Raw genomic sequence first — 20,702 nt, 5'->3', positions numbered from 1 at the left:
AGTAGTTTAATTTTGCTCTTTCTACAGTATAAGAAATCTTAGCTAAGAAAGCAGAAATAAATACACACGATTGGTATAATAGTAAAAAAATATGTCAAATGAAGCCAATGATGCACCCAAGAAAGTCATAAGTCATCATTACAACAGTATTGTTCTTGACGAATCATTCTTAAATACTTGTTTGGATAGAATGATTCTGAATGCTTGTCTGAACCAGCTGTAAAAGAAAGCATATACTATAGGGTTACATGTGGAATTGTAGTACCCGACCCAAAGGAACAAATCAAACAACAGTGGTGGTACAAAGTATCCCATGAAGGGATCAATAATATTACAAAGGAAAAAGGGAATCCAGAAGGTCAGAAACACACCCATGATGATCGCTAAAGTCTTAGTGGCCTTTCCTTCGTTTTTTAGTTGACTGTTAGTGCTCTGGATGGCCTTCACTTGCCTTTTAGCTACGTGTAATATTTTCATGTACACGCAGAGCATTAGAAACGCAGGAATGTAAAAACAGATCAGTGAGAATACAGACGCACCCGCTTTACTCTGAAATACCACACAGGCTCCATCACAGTCAATATTCTCATAGTAAAAATCCTCGATGCCGAGAATATTAAGCTCCAGAAATATCATGCCGAAGCCCAAAGTAGCCGAAACAGTCCAGCAAATGATAATCATGACCAGAGTAGCAAGTGAAGTCATTTTACTGTGATATTGTAGAGGGTGACATATGGCGTAATATCTGTCTAAAGCAATAACACAGAGATTGAGGATTGAAGCAGTGCACAATGTCACATCGAGACTGCTGTGTATTTTACAGATCAGATCTCCCAGATACCAGCAGGTCTCGATCGAGCGCAGCATGCTGGGCGGCATCACGACTCCTCCTACAAGCAGATCGGCTAGAGCCAGAGACAGGATGAGGTAGTTGGTTGGTGTGTGTAGCTGTTTAAAGTGAATGACCGTAATGATCACCAACAGGTTTCCTATGATGGTGACAATTGAGCACAAACTGAAAACCACGTAGAGCAATATTCGGGTTTCCAGGGGGTAGACAAGCTTCTGGCAAGAGCTGTTACTGAACTCAAAACAAAGAAAAGGCTTTTCCGAAGGTCCATGGCTGATGTTGATTTTGATGTCCATTTAAAATGTGTTGATCTGTAATTCAAGAGTGAAGGGTTTTTTTGATAAATGAGGTTTGGTTTTATCTACAAATTACTGTAGTTCTGGTTCTTTAATGAAACAGAGCATTGTCTCTAAAAACAAACAATTAAACTAATCAACAACTGAGTCACTAGTTCTTATAAAAATGAAAATACACATTTCAGTTATTGTCTGATTATTTTATCGTTACCGACTCACCTCTTCTCTTCTTTAAGTGGTAAAGACGCCCTATAGAACTGAAAGCTCAATTTTATAGATGGCACCCCCCAGTAGAACCTCCCTTTCTTTAACCTGTCAGGTGGCTTTTTCTATCTGATGGACAAAGGCTGTCAAAAAAAACCTAAATGCATTCAACAAATTGTTGATTCTTTAGATCTGAAAAACATTCACTTTCATTCTTTAAAACGACAATGTAAATTTTTGTTTTGTTTGTTAAATAGGCCTACTTATCAAAATATAAAAAACATTTGCCAAATTGTTTGAAATAAATTATTAAATGCTTGTGAATAATTATCTAGAATGCATTGTCAAAATGGATGAATGGAATTATAATAAATTTTTAGTTGACCTTTTGTCCCTGAAAAGATGCGTGACGTCATCTGAAAAGGCACCCTGCCTGTTCGTTCACCCTGCCTGTTCGTTGTTTGTATCATAAGCTTTGTCCGAATTTAGGGACCTTTGAGGTCGCGGACTTAAAAACTAGGACTTGGTTTTCAAAGCATGCAGCCTCAAAAGTCCAAGAAACGAACTGAAATGAGACGGTCTAGCCTTACAGAGGATTTTGTGATTTGCGTCACCTGCTGCTACTGTTGCGTGGTGACAGCAGGACACAACAGAGAAGTTCTGACTTTTTTTAAACAAATACGGAGCCAGAAAAATTATATTTCATGTACGAGAATATGATACTTTATGTAGATTAAAACAGCCCAACAGTATATTCAATTATTACATACAATAATGCACCAATAACGTCAATTAACAAAAATCATATATAATATTGAAACGCTGAAATTTACAGTTTTTGTCAATTGCATACCTCTGTTTAACAATTTTTTGATAGGTTATTAAAAAACTTCAGCCTTCAAAGCACGCAGCCCCCGAATTTGGACCCAGCCAATGTGTGCTCGGCAAGACCGTTTTGTTCTTGCCCGCCACCAAGTCGTGTTTTACTTTAACTTCAGCAGTCCTAGGCACGTGAACAAAAGCGCCATCTTATTTTTTCAAATCCTTTATTATGATTTATGATTAACAACAAAAAAACAATAACATCATTCATCCTCTACAATCTGAAGTGAATTATACACCATAAATTCCCACATATACACATATTTAGCTTTTGTACTATTCACCTCTTTTAAACGATTAACATATAAAGAAAACTATTCTTGAAAAACAATTAACATAGGGGGCTCTTTAAAAAATTGGTCTGACAGTTTTTACTCGACGCGTCAAACCAAAAAAACGAGCCTGAGCCGTGCTTTCACGCCTGCAGTTTTGAGGGTCGGTGTGCACACTCACATTAGCGGCCCTTGTTAAGTCACGAGGCGCTAAACGTCTGCGATAAGTGTGTGATAAGCGCGTTATCGTCCCGGTGTGGACCCCCCTTTAGGCTGCACAACTGCACTATTTTTCATGGTCAAACATACAGGCAAAACGGAACCAAATTTAGGCCACTATAGTTTTGGTACTATGTGTTGGATGCGAGTTTCGAATTTCCTCTTTTTTTTTGTTTTTCGATTACAGAGTCCGCGTGTTTATGACATTTTCATATTTCAAACCTGATATCGAAAGAAGTCGCAGATACTTTAGGAGTTGGCTAACCTACAACTTACCTCATCCCAAACATTAAAAATTTATATAAATTAGCTAAAAATTCTAGTTTCGCGAGGCGACAAAGCAATGATAAGTGGCTCCCCTAACCCCTCCCCTAAACCTAACGTCACAGGGGAAACATCATATCAGAACAAAACATACAAAAAAAGATTGTAGGAAATAGGAATTCACACGATGTTCACACAGCAAGTCTTTAGTGATCTGTTATCATATCATGCAAGATCAGTGAGTGTGCACAAAATGTAAATCACGTCACCATCGATCCATTAAAGTTGTTTACATGTAGTACGAAATCTGGGTAATGGGCAAAAAACCACCGACGAACTGTCTGCATACCTTAGAAATGATGTCTATTGTGAGTCCTGCTAAATACTTTATATATGGGCTCTGAAATTAACTAGACTGTCTATGTGTATAATATCTATCTTTATATGCATTAATGTAAGTATATAAATATAAAGTAACGCACACAGGATAGGCCATGCTAAAATGTGACGGATATGTTGCTTCTTTGCTAGGTGAGCATACAGTATTGTGTTTCTTGTCTCAGCACTATTACCTTTAAAGCAAACATGCCAGTGCTCTTTTTCTTTTATGTGCAATTGATGCTTCGCCAAAAAGCAGTTATTTTGCTTTAATGTATCGGTGGGTAATATCAAACCCTTAACCATAGCTGTAACAGATGGTATGACCCACACATAGATCTGTTATCATTACTATCAGTCAAGGTTTATATATAAAGAGACGTACAAAAATGAGAGACCATATCTAAAACAATAGTGGCAAAATGATTGAACCTACCTGCAAAGCTACTTTGCAAACGTGAACAAAAGCTACTTGAAGGCTAAGCAGGGACACATCAAATATTGATTTAATTCATTCAAAAGCATTTAACTGACAACAAAAATCTCAAGTAAACCTACAGGACCGTTCTAAGCATTTTGGAAAATGTTTTGATGGTTACAATTTAGGTTGTATTTTTCAACATTAGTGAATGCATTAGTATTTTTCATTGTTAGTTCATGTTAGCTAATACATTAACAAGTTGTAAACAAATTGAAAATTATTGTAAAGGTGATTTGATTAAACCTGACATGGTGGAGTGTTTCAGCATGCGCTAAAATAGCATGAGAAAATGATGTCCATTCATATCAGTTTCTGTGACAAAAACAGGCTGAAACCAATTCTGTTTGCATTGAACATGATGTTTTCATTTCAGTGAGTCAGAAACATACAAAAATACATCGATTTATTAACATTTATTCTGTTTGGGCATCAGTTATTCTGATATCATACATGTATACAGATGTACATGGAATTCTGTCATTCCTAGGATTCTTTTACCATCAAGTCTAACCGTGAAGAATTAGCTTGGAATATTTTGGCCAAAAGAATGATTCTCAGAGCTTTTCTAAACCACCTATAGAAGAAGGCGTAGACAAAAGGATTACACAGAGAATTCAGATATCCAATCCACAAAAAAACATCAAATAAGGCCAGCGGTATTGTGTGGTTAAGCAATGGATTTATTAGGTTGCTGAAAAAAAAGGGCGAAATACTCACAAAAAAGACCCCCATGATGATAGCCAGCGTTTTTGTGGCCTTCACCTCCGTTTTGTTTACAGATGTGTTGGTTTTCTGGCTCACGTGTGCTGAATGCTGTATAGATTTGGATTGCTTTCGTGCAACAACAAGAATTTTTGCATAAATGCTAACAGCGATTATGGAGGGAATGCCAAAGGCAATAAATGAGGAGACCGTGCTGGCGACGGCCGTTTGAAAGATAACACACGCTCCCTTACAAGCTTCTTGATCAGAAAAATACTCCTTGGCGCCCAGAATGTTAAGTTCTAGAAATATCATACCGAACCCGACAAAGGCTGCCAAACCCCAGCTTAAAAAAATCATAAGCATGATAACAGGAGGTGTGATTTTGTTAAGGTATTGAAGGGGGTGACATACAGCATAATATCGATCTATAGAGATGAAGGATATGTGTAACAGAGATGTGATGCATAACATAACGTCAGCACTGCTGTGTATTTTACAAAACAGATCCCCCAGATACCAGCAGGTCTCGACAGATCGTATCATGCTGGGGGGCATCACGAACCCCCCGATTAGCAGATCGGCCACGGCAAGAGACAGGATTAAATAGTTGGTTGGAGTGTGTAGCTGTTTGAAATGAATGATGGCGATGATGACCAGGAGGTTTCCACATACTGTTGTGAGCGCTATGGCGCTGAAGAACAAATAGAGCAAAATCTGAGACTCGGTGGGGTAGACAAACTTCTCGCACGAGTTGTTGAATGATTCAAAGCAGAGGGCAGGCCCAGGTTCAGTTCTGTTCATTCTCCAGCTGGGCTGTCCGGAAATGGAAAATTGTCTGTTCCAGAAAAATAATATTAGTAGATAACATATGAGCACAGGACATTATTTCATAGCTGTTTACCATAAAAACCTTATTCACCTTTTACTGGAATAAGAATTGTACCGTTACTCATTCATGGCACCTGTCCACACTGAGGTCAGAGGAGCAGGAAGCACTCGTTTTTATGTGCTTCCCCTTCAGCATTGCGTCACTACTACAACCATATCCCTACTTTGTCGACACTGTTTCTAACTTTTCTCTTGAGACCCTCTTGAGAATGTTCTTTCTTCTGCAAAACACAAGAAGATATTTTAAAAAATGTCTCAGTGGTTTTGTCTCCATACAATGGAAGTCAATTGGGCACTTTGTTGTTTACTAAAAAACATGTTTGAAAATATTTTTGTTGTGTTGTGCAGAAGACATACAGGTTTGGAATAACATTTGGGTAAGTAAATGATGAAAGATCCATCCCTTTAATAGACAGTTTAAGAGGCAACAACATAAACAAACGTTGCCCAAACATAACATCCGGAAGATCTCCGCAAAGAATCTAAAACTGAGGTCGTGATTGTTGGAGCCGATAGCCTAGTGGACAGTGCTCCGACGTGTGCCGCGGTTGCGTATTGGGCCACCCGAGTTTGATTCCCGTCTCGTTCTCCTTTCCCGAACCCACACCCTTCTCTCTCCCACTTCGCTTCCTGTCCTCTTTTCTAATAATCTGTACATTTAAAGGCCGTGTTCACACTTGACTTCATTTTGGACAAGAAAAAGTTGACAATGAACTATGACGTTTTAAAGTTTAAAAAATGCTTTTAGTGTTGTGGTTACAAATAGCAGCTGGCAATGTTCAAAGATAGCGTTTGTGCAGGAAGGCATGCTTCACAAGCAGTGTAACGGAAGTCTATTTGAATTAAAAACAGAGGGCGTCTTTGCAATAACCAATAACATATTTAAAAACTACTGTACAATACTAATTCAATACAACAAAAGTTATTGAAAGTGAAAATTAAACTTCCATTTATACAAAGCTATGCTCCAACGGGCGTTTCGGCCGCCTTTTCTTTTCATTCTTGAGCCTTCCTGACCAATCACGTTCCGCGCATGTTATAATGGAAACGACAGGTCTCTGTCATTGGTTAGCCATGAAAAAGGTGCTTGTCGTAGTGTGTATTTTCTAAGAAAAGTTTTCAACCCTAAAAAGACGCTCTAAGCTGCAGAAAAAGACGCTGGTGCTGGCGTTTAAAATAGCGGTCAGGACTTTTTCTTCATAGGATTATAATATAAAACAGACACTAGTAGCTTAAAAAAAGAAGTCAATTCTGAACATGACCCTAAGTCGTTTTTATTTCATTTAATATCATTAACATATAATATAATATTAGTATAAATTAAATATTAGTATACATTTTAGATTAATTAAATGGTTATATTATAACCAAACACGGTCTGGAATGAACTTCAGGCCAGGTCCGTCCTTCTGATGAAACCGTCTAAAGAATGCATTTTTGTACATGTATTTTGTGCATGAATAATTTTATTCTTATGAATGATTTTATGTTTAACTGTGAAACAAGACAAATCGAGGTCATACCATAGGGGAACAAGTATTGAATTATACAGGAAACATGCATCTGTCTAGCATTGAAACCGACATGCATCAAGTTCTTATGGTTTTATTTCTTGACACAAAACTGTTATACAGTAGATCACTGTTAAAATAAACAGACAGGTCTTTTCCTTTGAACAGTCTGTGTTTTGTAATAATTCTAATTATTAATGATAAAGTCCAATATTAAATCGTGGAAATATTGTTTCTAGAGAAACTATGACGTAATACCTTTTTTTGCTGAATGTATGTAAATTATATCAAGTGTTTGGTGTTATTGTCTCTTTGCAAGCAAAGGGACTAATTAAACGTGTTAAACATGTTTGCAAGATGTTCTGACATTTATAGATGCATTCACACCTGTCCTCATTAAACTGCAAGGACTCACACTTTACATTGATTGATCCCAGCAGGAGAAAAAACAGAGAGGCTCTGGAGTTGCATCATTGCCATTGTGCTAATAAGCAAACAAATGTGTTGTTAACTAACAGGGCAGTATGTCAACATGTCACCTGCAGGGTTTTTACAATCACTTTTACCATAACTTCATACAAAATTGAGAAAAATATTATACAGTGTATATATTTAACATAAAAGGGTAAGTAAGGGGTTACATTCTAGTGATATGCAAACATTACATGTGTTCCTCACAATGCTTCAGTACGGTTTCCAGTAAGGTTTCCAAATGGTTTTGTAAGGCTGCACGGTTTCATATAGAACCTTTTAACATGCACAGGAGCTTTCTATTGCACAAAAGGTTCTTTGTTGTGAAAAATTCAAAAAATGTCTGACTTGGATTTTCTAGTAAAATCTAATTGGCTTTTTAAATCATTTTAACTTTCTTTATAGTGTACAGTGGTTTTCTGGAGTCTTCTCTTAAAAATAAGAGTTCAAAGCAATGCCTCAGAACAGTGGTTCTCAAGCAATCATCCAGGTCAGCATTTTTTCAGCATTTCTGGATATGTTACTCATGTCCAGCAGTAACTATATGAATTGGGATTCCCCTTTTTACATTGAGAACATGATTTACACCAAAACCATTTTCAGAGGTTTTACACCCAACTGACTTTAAATGAATCCTGTTGTTGTGTATGAGTGTATGTAAAAGAGGAATCTCAACATCATACAGTTACTGCTGGACATGAGTAAAATAATCCAGAAATGCTGAAAGAGCAAAGATTGTGGAGGACCTGGGTGATTGTTTTGATGATCAGTGGACAGTCTAATGAATCATGACAAACAAGAAACCCTTAAACAACTATGACTAAACATAAAAACTGTAATTGATTGTTTAGGTAACATCATACAGTATAAAGAATCAGGGGCGTCTCAACTTTTGCACTGGGCTATTTTAAGAAATTCTGTCATTATTCTTTAGTGTGAACTTTATGTTAACATTTCTTTAGTGAAATAACCTGCTCAGGGTAGGACTCAATAAAAAATTAAAATCCTCTTGTTATCAAAACTTTCAGCTTTTTCCAGATTCTGCATGTGTAAACTTTTGAGCACAACTGTATATTCTGGTGAGATAGACATATTGATGTACAGATAGTAGAAGAAACTTTTTGTCTAAATGGTTCCATAAAGAACCTTTAACATCCAAATTACCTTTTTGTTTTACAAAAGGTTCTTTGCTGCAAAAAAGTTTCTTTAGAAAATAAAAAGTTTCAAAAGAGATGGTTCTGAGTGGACTGAACGGACCAAAAATGGTTCTTCTTTGGCATCACTATGAAGAACATTTAAGCACCTTTGTTTTTATGGTTGGCTGTGACATTGGGTGCTTTAGTGTCAAAAGCAAAACATTTGAAAAGATTCTTTCTTTCTTTTTTAATCTTTTTTTCTAAAAGTAAAAATGAATTTGTTGTTCAGTTTTGATCTGATAACATGATTTAACTTTTGTAATGCGAAAAACATTTATCAAGATTTCTGAGCGAATTGCTAAACTAGAAAGTTGTGATAATGTTATTCCAGTCATCAATTCCATTATTTTAATTTATGATTAATGAGTGCTTGATTGTTATTGGCTGCTTTGCAATGTGGGTGGGTCGGAAAAGAAAGTGAAGAGAATTTAAGGGCCCTTTGATGTTAGTGTTGCATATTTGATGTCACTTTTATTTATTTAACTATTTAGAGATTTAGAAACAACATTCAGAATGGATTTGTCACTGCAAGAATATGATTCCACACAATTTTGTTTTCCTGCTTTAAACAATTCTTGTATGAAAGGCACACACAGCGTAGTCACACAGACAGTGTTGTATTTCATTTTGTTGTCAGCGATGATTGTGACCATTCTAGGAAACTCAGTGGTCATCATCTCCATAGCGCACTTCAGACAGCTCCAAACACCCACCAACATACTGGTGATGTCTCTGGCTCTGGCGGATCTATTGCTGGGAGTGATGGTCATGCCGTTAAGTATCATTCGCTCTGTGACTGGCTGCTGGTATTATGGAGATGCCGTCTGTCTACTCCACTCCAGCTTCGACCTGTTTCTCACATCTGTGTCTATTCTCCATCTTGTTTGTATTGCTTTTGATCGATATCAGGCCGTGTGTCATCCGCTTCAGTACCCTACACGAGTCACCATACCCATTGCATGGATCATGGTGCTGTTGAGCTGGTGTATGATTGCTTTGTATTCTTATGGTCTTCTTTACTCAAAAGCCAATGTGGAAGGAATGGATGAATTTCTTAAATCCAGATACTGTGTGGGAAGTTGTAGTTTGTATTTCAATGCATTGTGGTCAGTTCTTGACACATTAATAACTTTCTTCTTGCCCTGTTGTGTCATGATTGGACTGTATGTGAGGATTTTTGTAGTTGCCCAAAAGCATTTAAAAGAAATTGGTGAATCAAACCTGCGGGAACATGAGAGCAAGTTAAAGGGTTCTCAACGTTCTGAGCGCAAAGCTGCTAAAACTCTCGGTGTGGTTGTGGGAGCTTTTATCCTTTGCTGGTTGCCTTTTTTTGTTAACTCTTTGATTGACCCCTACATTAACTTTTCCACCCCACCTGTGCTCTTCGAAGTGTTTGTCTGGCTTGGTTATTTGAATTCAGCATTAAATCCCGTCATATATGGGCTTTTCTATCCATGGTTTAGAAAAACCCTTTATCTTATTATAACACTGCGGATATTGGAACCCAACTCTTCTGATATCACTGTTTTCACTGTTTAATTAAGCTGATTTTACTATTGTAAGTGTGAATCGTTTTTGTTTTGAACACACCGAACAACATGGTGAGCATTTTATTTATTGTTAACATATTTTTTTTATAAGGTGCACAGATCACATAACCAACACTGTGAAAACCTGTCGCATATACATTTCAACACGCATATATTTAAAAATATTGCATTTAAAGTAGCAAAACATTTTATTTTCCATATCTTCAGAGTTATGTGTTTTCGATCAAATGGGAAACAAAAATTATAAAGCTGCTAAAGAGCAAAAATAAAAAACAGTATTAGTTCAGCCAGCAAAAAAAAGGAGATGTCCTCCCATATACAACTGCTTTTATCTTCAGAAAATGTCTTTATTTATTTTATCATGTAAATTTCTCATTCCTCCCTGCAGTCATATTTATGCAGATTAGCATTTTATTCTGATGTTTTTGATGTTATCAACCATAAATACAAAAAATAATACAATATCAATTATAAATCAGAATTATTTAAAAAAATATTTTTTGTGTGAGAGCATTCAGGAATATACTTAAGTACTTAAATTAAGAAATTAACACAAAAAATTAACTGCAATTTCATAAAAGCATCAGAGATAAAGTCTTTAAATGAACAAATTGACATTAAACCATTATTAACCACTAGTACTGTTCATTATGTCAAAAAAATCACAATATACCATAGTATAACTAGTTGGGTGTATAATTTGGAAATCATGATCGACATTCTTGTAGCCACTAAATAGTGCTCAACTACATTTGTTGTGTGAATGATGGGTTTTGTATATATCACACTGAATAAAATATTGACTGCTAAAAGATTCTTTAGTGCCTCTGTCAGTTTCATGTCTTCAGTCACCATTCATATATTGACGCCATCCATTCTGATGCTGACTCTTCACAACAGGGGCTCTTGCAGTGACACAGATAATTATTCCTGTTGTTAGCTTTAATGAATCCTGCAAGTGTGAAAAATATTGACTATCCACTGAGTAATTGAGAATACAATAAAAGCCTCGTTGATATAGTTTACCAAGTCAACACTATGTGATTCAGTCAAACCCATTTTATCCCAAACCTGTATGATACAAGACACAAAAAGATGTCTTAGTATTTTTTCACTTTCATTTTATCCCTCTTACCATACAATTGAAGTAAATGTTGACCGTGGTTATCAATTCCTTAATATTCCCAAACATCTACTAAGAATGAGGATCATACAATAAGGAATGATGTCACACAGTTTGGAACAAAATTAGGATAAGTTATTTTCTTTGTTTCTCATGTATTAAAATAATAATGCTTATGATGCAAATAAGGTCAAATAAGACATGAAGTATTAAAAACCATTGGGATGACATGTGGTAATATGTCTCACTACTTGTTGGACATGTCATGCCTTAGGTTTTTAAATGTTATCCAATTTGACAAATAGATATCCAAAGAATAACTCCGTGTGCATGAGACGCCGTATCAGGTCCATTTTATTTTTAACGCATCTCGATACGTTGTGATCCATTTAGTCCATGGTACGTTGCGCTGCCTGTGCTTGGCTGTTTGGCAAGTAGTGATGCATTGCCTCAATGTGGTCTTGAGTTGTTGAGACACTAGGAAAGTTTAGCTGCTCCCTGCTTTTATTAAAGAGCATTGTATTGGGTGTTGAATTTTTGAGATATTGGTCTGCCTTATTCAAGAAGATAGGACAAAGCAGGGATGTACCTACACTACTTTTTCCTTGCCGATCCGATTCCGATATCTGGATTCTGGGTATCGGTCGATATCGATCCTGATCCGATACTAGCACTGTTTTTCTTGATCAAAGTAGAGTTGCATATTTTATATTTTATTGCCAGAGTTGGATAGTTGTTAAGCATGTTTACTTTCAAGTACATTTAAAAAATCTGTACTTTATCAAAGTACTTTGGACAAAAAATACTTCCTTACAGTATGCAGCACATCATACTTACTCCACTACAGTCCATAAATAAATGTTTTTTTTTTATTAACTTTAAATCCATGAGTAGGCCTACATTAAAATCTACCACTTTCCTTTACTTAAGTATCTTTACTTTTAAAAGTAGAAAAGTATGATTTTTTAAATGTAATTAAGTGCTGTATTAAACTTACAAAACCAAAACGTGGTGTCATAAAGCGCAGATACTTACAAAATGTTTAACAAATAAATCCGTGACTATTACACAAAACTATCACAGTATAGAATTCTCCAAACTCGCTCATGCACATCCTTGACACAAAATGATGCGCTTAATACATTCGCTTCTACGTTATTTAAAGTCATGCGCATTGGACGCAGAATGATGCGCTTAATGCACCCGCTTCCCTCACGAGCATCCCGGATAGTGATGGTCCTGATGTCGCGGGGATCTTCGCTTCCCAAGTTCAAACAGTTATGACACAAAGAGAATATATATATTATGTGTTTAAATCACAGAACATTGAATCCATCCTAAAGTAAAAAAAATAGTTATTATTTATGAATGACGCTTCCAGTGCTTGAATCTAATACCGTTACACTCAGAGAGTACAGTCTCCGGCAAAATGCATTTTAAACAAAACTTCAGTCTATTATCTAGTGATTATTAAGAATATTGAAAACTTTGGAACGAGTAACGTCCTGTTCCCGGACACACGCATGCTGAATGGAGATTGACAGATGACCGCACCAGCGGAGGTCAGAGTTTTTTATTTATGCTATGTTGTTTTATTCGTCGCATAAAGGTATCAAAATACATGACATCGAATACAGTGCATGAAAACTTTATGGTAATTTCCCGATAGTTAGTCCTTTTTGAAGCTTTAGAGTAACATACACGGGTATCGCAACGGATCGGACTGAAGAAATTTAAACCCGTCAGTCCGATACCCGATCCAGCAAAAAAGACCCGTATCGGCCCAAATTCCGATCCAGAGTATCGGATCGGTGCATCCCCAAAGTAGAAACACTTGTTTTTAATAAAACTACTGGTGCTGTGAGATACAAATGTCATACTTTCATTATCACGGTCATCAATACCCTTTAAACAAATAGGCACTTTAGATGCTATTCATCTAAATCATTGAGAATGTTTGAGCCAAAATAATGTCATATTCATCAGTGTTTTTAAATCTTAATTTTTAATGAGGGCTTGCTTGTAATTGGGTCCTTCTCTATGTGGGAGGGTCACAGAAGACCATGAAGAATATTTAAGTTCAGCCTGGTCACTGTTAACATTACATCCTCACCAGGAAGTCAAACTACGACAGCTTTTAATAGATTCTTGTTTTTGAAACCGAGAAGAAGAAAACACAATAGGCTGGATGGATTTATCACAAGAATATGATTATGCACAGTTTTGTTTTACTGCAATGAACAACTCTTGCATTAAAGGCACATACAGCGTAGTCACACAGACAGTGTTGTATCTCCTCTTGCTGTCTGCAATGATTGTGACCATTCTAGGAAACTCAGTGGTCATCATCTCCATAGCGCACTTCAAACAGCTCCAAACCCCCACCAACATACTGGTGATGTCTCTGGCTCTGGCGGATCTATTGCTGGGAGTGATCGTCATGCCATTGAGTATCATTCGCTCTGTGACTGGCTGCTGGTATTGTGGAGATGCCATCTGTCTGCTTCACTCCAGTTTTGACTTGTTTCTCACATCTGTGTCTATTTTTCATCTTATTTTTATTGCTATTGACCGATATCAGGCCGTGTGTCATCCGCTTCAGTACCCGACACGAGTCACCATACCTGTTGCTTGGGTCATGGTGCTGTTAAGCTGGAGCTTGGCTGCTTTGTATTCTTACAGCCTTGTGTACTCAAAGGCTAATGTCGAAGGAATGGAAGTTGAATCTAAAGACTGTTTAGGAAGTTGCAGTCTCCATTTCAATGCATTGTGGTCGGTTCTAGACGCATTATTTACTTTCTTTGTGCCATGTTCTGTCATGATCGGACTGTACGCCAGGATTTTTGTTGTGGCTAAAAAACATGCAAGAAACATTGGTGATCAGCATGAACATGAGAACAAGTTTAAGACTTCTCGACGGTCTGAGCGCAAGGCAGCAAAAACTCTCGGTATTGTCGTGGGTGCTTTTATCCTTTGCTGGTTGCCTTTTTTTCTAAACTCAATGTTGGACCCCTACATTAACTTTTCCACTCCATTTGAGCTCTTTGATGCATTTGGTTGGTTAGGCTACTTTAATTCTACCATAAACCCCATCATTTATGGACTTTTCTATCCATGGTTTAGAAAAACACTTTATCTCATTTTAACATTACGAATATTTGAACCCAACTCTTCGGATATAATTGTTTACACTGTTTGACGTCATATGGTTTTGATCTTTATTTATCTTTTTTATTTTTATTTTAAGCTTTAACTTTAAGCTCTATTACATGCTTTAACTATTCTTCTATTTAACTGTACAGACTCTCTTATGTTGTGATCTTTGTTGTGAAGCACCTATTTCACATCATACATTAATTTAGTAAATGCTTGTGTATCTTCAATTTGAGAAAAGTATCCTTTCTAAATTTTGTTTCTCTCGAATGCAAACGCAAACTGTTCTGCTTTTTTAACTTGAAAGATTATTTTATGTTATGATTTCAAAAGAAAAAGCAGGGAATTTAAATGTACTGTTACGCAGAGTTTTATTTTACATACAGTAATAATGTTTATTTTTGTATTTGTTTATTTTTATGTTTCCCTATCGAAATATTTTCTAAATAAAGTACACAAATCACACAACCAAAGTGAAAATCTTGTTAATTTATAAAAACTTTTCACAATTTTGTGTTGTTTTGTTTAACACAAAATAAGGCAGTGGTCATGAAATAAATTTTGTGTTGGATTGTACCCACTGATGTTTACCTGTTTACAAAATACTAGAAAAAGTTTCAATGACCCTGAAATTTTGCAAAAACACCATAAAATGCAAACCGAATATATGTGATAATTAAATTTACGTGAAGAATTAAAGTTAAAATTTGGATTTTTATGATGTATAAAACTCAAGAGGCAGTGTCAGCAGTCTCCCAGTGAGCAAGCCAGAGGCAACAGTCACAAGCAACCAAAACTCCATTTGCGTATAAGGCCATGTTTACACAATACAAGTTTATTCTTCGGGTTTTTTGAGAACCTGGGGTCATAAAACTGCGTAGGATCCTACTAAAAGTGTATGTGCGCCCGAAAGGCAAAAAATGGCTAACGGAAAAAAATATTTAGTCTTATAAAACCGTGCGTACGCACACCTGTAACCAATATTCGCTTTATAAATCACAGATCACCTGCAAGTGTTTGTACGTGAATCACCCTCATATCCCACCCTGTACACGCCCATTTTTATCCATAAATAGTCAATGCAAAGCACCTCATGTAAGCTGATTGTATATTAATAAGCCTCCAATCCATTGATAGGCCATAAAAGATAAAACAAATAATGTTAAAAAACTGCCGAAAACACCGGATCCCTTACTTTATCTCTGTAACGAAATCACAAATAGGCACACATTAGATTCACTGAAATTTACAAAATAATATTTGTTATAATTATTAATAATTGTTAATATTGTAATTATATTAAAGCAAAAGTAGGTCTCTGCAGCATTTAAATGTTAATAGCATTTAGACTGATCATTACCACCGCATCAAAATCTCATCATTCATTAGTGGTGTCCATCACCTGACATCAAATTTGAAGACGTAATTTTAAAAGACGAATGTTTCTTCATTCCGGTTTTGTTATGAACATAATTAGGACTGATAACGAGGAAATAAAGAGAAACGATTGTGCGAGAGCAAAATGGCTATATTTCCAGACTTTACATTCAATTGTTATACACAGTATTGAAGAAAAATATATTTTGTTATTTATTTACCCTGTGATCTGCAGTTATCGTATTTCCTGCAATCCATGTCCCATAAGGTTTAGGGATAGGGCTATGATGCGTCAGTTTAGCTTATTTCCAGTAATCAAACGCTTTTGTATGATTTACAAATCATATATTCATATGAATTAGCAACCTCGTAAAATAATTACGAATTCCTGTAAGATCTGGGGCCTCATTTATAACCGTTGCGTACGCACAAAACATGCCCTGAAAGCAGAGGACATCACTACCCACGAAAAGATGGGATTTATAAAAACAAACTTGTCTGAAAAATGTGCACACCTGCACGCAAACTCTGACCCATGCATACGGACATTTTGGAGACAGAACAGTTAACCGATAGTGAGTTAGTGTACTCAAGTTTGATTGCAGAAAGTAAGTGTGATAAAAACGATTATAAGCATTTTTGCCTCAGACACATTTTATTTTAGCTTAAAGATCCACATTAGGACGAAGAGTTATTTGCGTTTGTATTGAGTGAATATTGTTTCATGCATCTTCTTTGAAATCCAACTTAAATCTTAAGTTCAATCTAAATATTTTGTCAGCGCTGTCTCACCATCAAACTATGAGCACAAGAGGAGGAGATGATCCGACTGGTGCAAAAGCACACCATACAAAAATGTACGAATGAGATCATATGTGCGAAATAGGCAAAATGAGCAGACTCGTAAAATAGTTACGTACGTTTTTGCCGTGAGATTTAGGAATGTATATTATATATACTGTATGTATTAATGATCTGCATTAACATGGATGTTGCAATATTAATAAAAATCCCGGAGCTGGTGTTTCACCGTTCCGGCATACCTCCCACCAATGCTAGAAGATGCAGCCCATAGACACAATGGGGCAACCAACCTCAAGTCCTCCCATCGCCAGCAAACCCCCACCTACAGCACCAGTGGCAGAGTTTGGGAGTGTCAATGGGGACCATGTAGAGTATTTAAGTGCCTGTTCAGTCACTGTTAACATTTGTTTTACATTTTACTAAACAAGTAGTCAAACAAGACATATTTTAAGAGATTCTTGTTTTCTGAAACTAAGAAAACGAAAACACAGCAGGCAGAATGGATTTATTACAGCAAGAATATGATTCCACACAATTTTGTTTTCCTGCAATGAACAACTCTTGCGTTAAATTCACATACAGCATATTCACACAGACAGCGTTGTATCTCATTTTGTTGTCAGCGATGATTGTGACCATTCTAGGAAACTCAGTGGTCATCATCTCCATAGCGCACTTCAGACAGCTCCAAACACCCACCAACATACTGGTGATGTCTCTGGCTATGGCAGATCTGCTGGTGGGAGTGATGGTCATACCATTTAGTATGATTCGCTCTGTCGATGGCTGCTGGTATTTTGGAGAAGCCATATGTCTGTTTCACTCCAGTTTTGACTTGTTTCTCACGTCTGTGTCTATTTTTCATCTTATTTTTATTGCTATTGACCGTTATCAGGCCGTGTGTCATCCGCTTCAGTACCCTTCACAAGTCACCATACCTGTTGCTTGGGTCATGGTGCTGTTAAGCTGGAGCTTGGCTGCTTTGTATTCTTTTGGCCTTGTGTACTCAAAAGCAAACGTGGAAGGAATGGACGAATATTTTGCATCAATAGACTGTATAGGAGGTTGCAATCTCTATTTCAATGCATTGTGGTCCGTTTTAGACACATTACTTACTTTCTTTGTGCCTTGTTCTGTCATGATGGGACTGTACGCCAGGATTTTTTTTGTTGCTAAAAAACATGCAAGAAACATTGGTGATCAGCATGAACATGAGAACACATTTAAGACTTCTCGAAGGTCTGAGCGCAAAGCAGCAAAAACTCTCGGTATTGTCGTTGGTGCTTTTATCCTTTGCTGGTTGCCATATTTTATCAACTCTATGATGGACCCCTACATTAACTTTTCCACTCCATTTGAGCTATTTGATACATTTAGCTGGTTAGGCTACTTTAATTCTACCATAAACCCCATTATATATGGACTTTTTTATCCATGGTTCAGAAAAACTCTTTATCTTATTTTAACACTGAGGATATTTGAGCCAAACTCTTCTGATATCAGTGTTTTCACTATTTGACTTTATTTGATGATCTTGATCTCTTTTTTATGTTTAACATTTATCACATTCTTAATCACTTTTCTGCTTTTTTAACTGTGACTCTATTATCTTGTGATCTTTGTTGTGAAGCACCCATTTGACTTGATTTGATTTTAAACAGATCTCAATCTGTAGCATTTTACTGTGTGTTTTTTATTCTAGCATTTAGCAGATTGTGTCATATACATAAAGATCTCTCACATGCGTAAGATGTAAAAACGGCATACAGAAATGTCGTTTTTTCTGAATATCTCATGCTGTAGCTATTCAGTTCTTTTTACTGTAAGGCTATTCCAACGTTATGGACGTGACATTTTGCGTAATGGAAGTGATATAAAAATTCTCAGTGAATGAAATTGTTACAAATATATTGAACCATCTGTTTATATTTTACTGAACCCTTGTTGATCTAAACATCAAAAAATGTCAGTCTATGAAAGAAAAATCTATTTTAGAAAAGGGAGATAAACATGTATGTGAAATTAAAATGCACAATCCTGAAGCAATAATACCCAATGAATGGAGAAGGGATGCCTCTTGAGTCTTTATAGAACATAAAATAGTTACTTTATTTTGATTTTCATGTGTCCATTTATGAGAAATATGTAGCTTTATGGATGTGACAATCCTGAAAATGGTACTTTCCTGACTATGAAAAATCATGACCTAAACATAAAACAAATGCTTTACAAATTTGAAGAGATATCTCATATGGGTATTTGAACCACCTAATGTTAAAATCTGTGCTGTACCAAAGTAAAAACCGCTAGTAAAAACTTAATTTCTCATGGTAAACTTGACATTTTACGTAATCGCCCTGTACAGACTTTCCTAAGTTATGATCTGAATAAGGTGTCAATTGTTGATTTTATACAGTTTAGAAGACGAAGAAAGCAGGGAATATAAATGTAATGTTACTTAGTTTTATTTTTCACACAGTTACATGCAGTTTATTATTTGATATTTACCAAATGTTTCCCTACTGAAATATTTTTAAATAAGGTGCACAAATCCCATAACCAAAGTGAAATTCTTGTTATTTCATTTCAACTTAAATTATATAGCGCTTTTCTCAATTTGTAATGGTTGCAAAGCAGCTTTACGCAGTGAGTATGAAATGAATATTATGGTGGATTGAGGAAAACCCACTGACATGGGGCATTTTCAAAAGTGCAATGTTGAACACCATATCAGCAAACATTTTAAAAAATGCATTTATTTTCATGCCTGGATGCTTAAAATTACAAGAAACCTGAAAATTTTTCAATAATAACATAACGTGCAAATCGAATGTATGTGCTAAAGTTTTATGCAGAATTAAAAGTGAAATTAATGTTTATGACATAAAAAAACCCGAGAAGCATTGTCAGTAAAGGTAAAGAACCAAAACTCCATTAGTGTACAACATGTGGAGGATTTTTGTTAAATAAACCAGATTAAATGGGAAGGGCCTTGGTACATAACACTGCTGAGACAAGAGAGATGATCAATACTGCTTAGAAGCTGTAAGATTTAAAGGAAGCAGCAGGGCAGATCAGAAGGTAAGAGGGGGAAAAGATCATTAAGTCTGTCCCATGTTATTCTTAGAGGTTTTGGTTGACCAAGATCGTAGCTGCAGTCATCATCAGGTGGCAAACATCTGGCTGAACTGGAGCTGCATAAATGTGTTTTCACATACACTATTAAAACACTAGATACACACATTCATTGCTTATAGATTAGGCTCAAATAAGTATTAAGAGTTATTTGCTCAAATGGTATAATGTGATTTCTCATGCCTCCCCGTAGCAGGCCTATGTCATGTTAATGCAGATGAGCATTTTTATTCAGATGTTTTTTTAGAGAAAGTAGATTTTTTTAAATCACTGTCATCTTTACAGTTGAATCAAATTAAGATGCTTAAACTAAATGATTAAGCCCCGGTTTCACAGACACTGCTTAGCTTAAGCCAGGACTATGCCTTAGTAGAATTAAGATATCTATGTCGCTTTTATAAAAATGCCTTAGAAGAATACATTACTGTATCTTGAGACAAAACAATGGCACTGATATAGTATGTTTTCAGTTGTATTCAGGCCTAAGAGTTATTGAGCTGTTGGGGCCGTAGGTCCAGTGGACTCTGTGCCGACATATTGTGTAGCGGTGCTTCGGGCGACCCAGGTTCGGATCCCGACATGTGGCCTTTTCATGTCTCCTGTTCCCCCTTTTCATCTCGTAACTCCCTATGGCTCCATATCTCTGCCGTCCAAATCAAAAAAGCTATAAAAAGTCCAAAAGAATTACTGATCTGACCTAGACAATAATTTAATGTTAATCAGTATTTTATTTACTTTTAATTTGTAATGAGGGCTTGACTGTTATTTGCTTTTGTTGCTTCACCATGTGGGAGTGTCAAAGGAGACCATGAAGAGTATTTAAGTGCTTCTTCAGTCACTGTTAACATTTGTTTTACATTTTACTCAACAAGTAGTCAAACTAAGATAGCTTTTAATAGATTCTCATTTCTGAAACGGAGAAAAAGAAAACGCAACAGGCGGA

The 20,702-nt window shown here is 36.2% G+C and overlaps 5 protein-coding genes across 5 annotated transcripts; 3 read left to right on the top strand and 2 right to left on the bottom strand.

Annotated features, from left to right (window-relative positions):
- Window positions 1-138: 138 nt before the first annotated feature.
- LOC130434242 (trace amine-associated receptor 1-like) lies at window positions 139-1,146 on the bottom strand. Its single transcript, XM_056764265.1, has 2 exons — window positions 822-1,146; window positions 139-749 (listed from the first exon to the last, which is right to left on the bottom strand). Exons 1-2 carry the CDS (start codon window positions 1,144-1,146, stop codon window positions 139-141), a joined length of 936 nt encoding a protein of 311 aa, XP_056620243.1.
- Window positions 1,147-4,329: 3,183 nt separating this feature from the next.
- On the bottom strand, window positions 4,330-5,352 carry taar10 (trace amine-associated receptor 10). Its single transcript, XM_056763788.1, has 2 exons — window positions 5,049-5,352; window positions 4,330-4,976 (listed from the first exon to the last, which is right to left on the bottom strand). Exons 1-2 carry the CDS (start codon window positions 5,350-5,352, stop codon window positions 4,330-4,332), a joined length of 951 nt encoding a protein of 316 aa, XP_056619766.1.
- Window positions 5,353-9,130: 3,778 nt separating this feature from the next.
- LOC130434671 (trace amine-associated receptor 13c-like) lies at window positions 9,131-10,156 on the top strand. Its single transcript, XM_056764955.1, has one exon. It carries the CDS (start codon window positions 9,131-9,133, stop codon window positions 10,154-10,156), a length of 1,026 nt encoding a protein of 341 aa, XP_056620933.1.
- Window positions 10,157-12,789: 2,633 nt separating this feature from the next.
- Window positions 12,790-14,489, top strand: LOC130434626 (trace amine-associated receptor 13c-like). Its single transcript, XM_056764885.1, has 2 exons — window positions 12,790-12,852; window positions 13,407-14,489. Exon 2 carries the CDS (start codon window positions 13,479-13,481, stop codon window positions 14,487-14,489), a length of 1,011 nt encoding a protein of 336 aa, XP_056620863.1. The 5' UTR covers window positions 12,790-12,852; window positions 13,407-13,478.
- Window positions 14,490-17,123: 2,634 nt separating this feature from the next.
- On the top strand, window positions 17,124-18,143 carry LOC130434687 (trace amine-associated receptor 13c-like). The gene has a single exon (XM_056764979.1). The coding sequence runs from the start codon at window positions 17,124-17,126 to the stop codon at window positions 18,141-18,143; it is 1,020 nt and encodes a 339-aa protein (XP_056620957.1).
- Window positions 18,144-20,702: the final 2,559 nt, after the last annotated feature.

This window comes from Triplophysa dalaica, chromosome 13 (assembly GCF_015846415.1).
Source record: "Triplophysa dalaica isolate WHDGS20190420 chromosome 13, ASM1584641v1, whole genome shotgun sequence".
NCBI classification, from domain to species: domain Eukaryota; kingdom Metazoa; phylum Chordata; class Actinopteri; order Cypriniformes; family Nemacheilidae; genus Triplophysa; species Triplophysa dalaica.
Note: the sequence above shows the minus strand (reverse complement) of the source record. Positions and strands in the feature narration are given on the sequence as shown.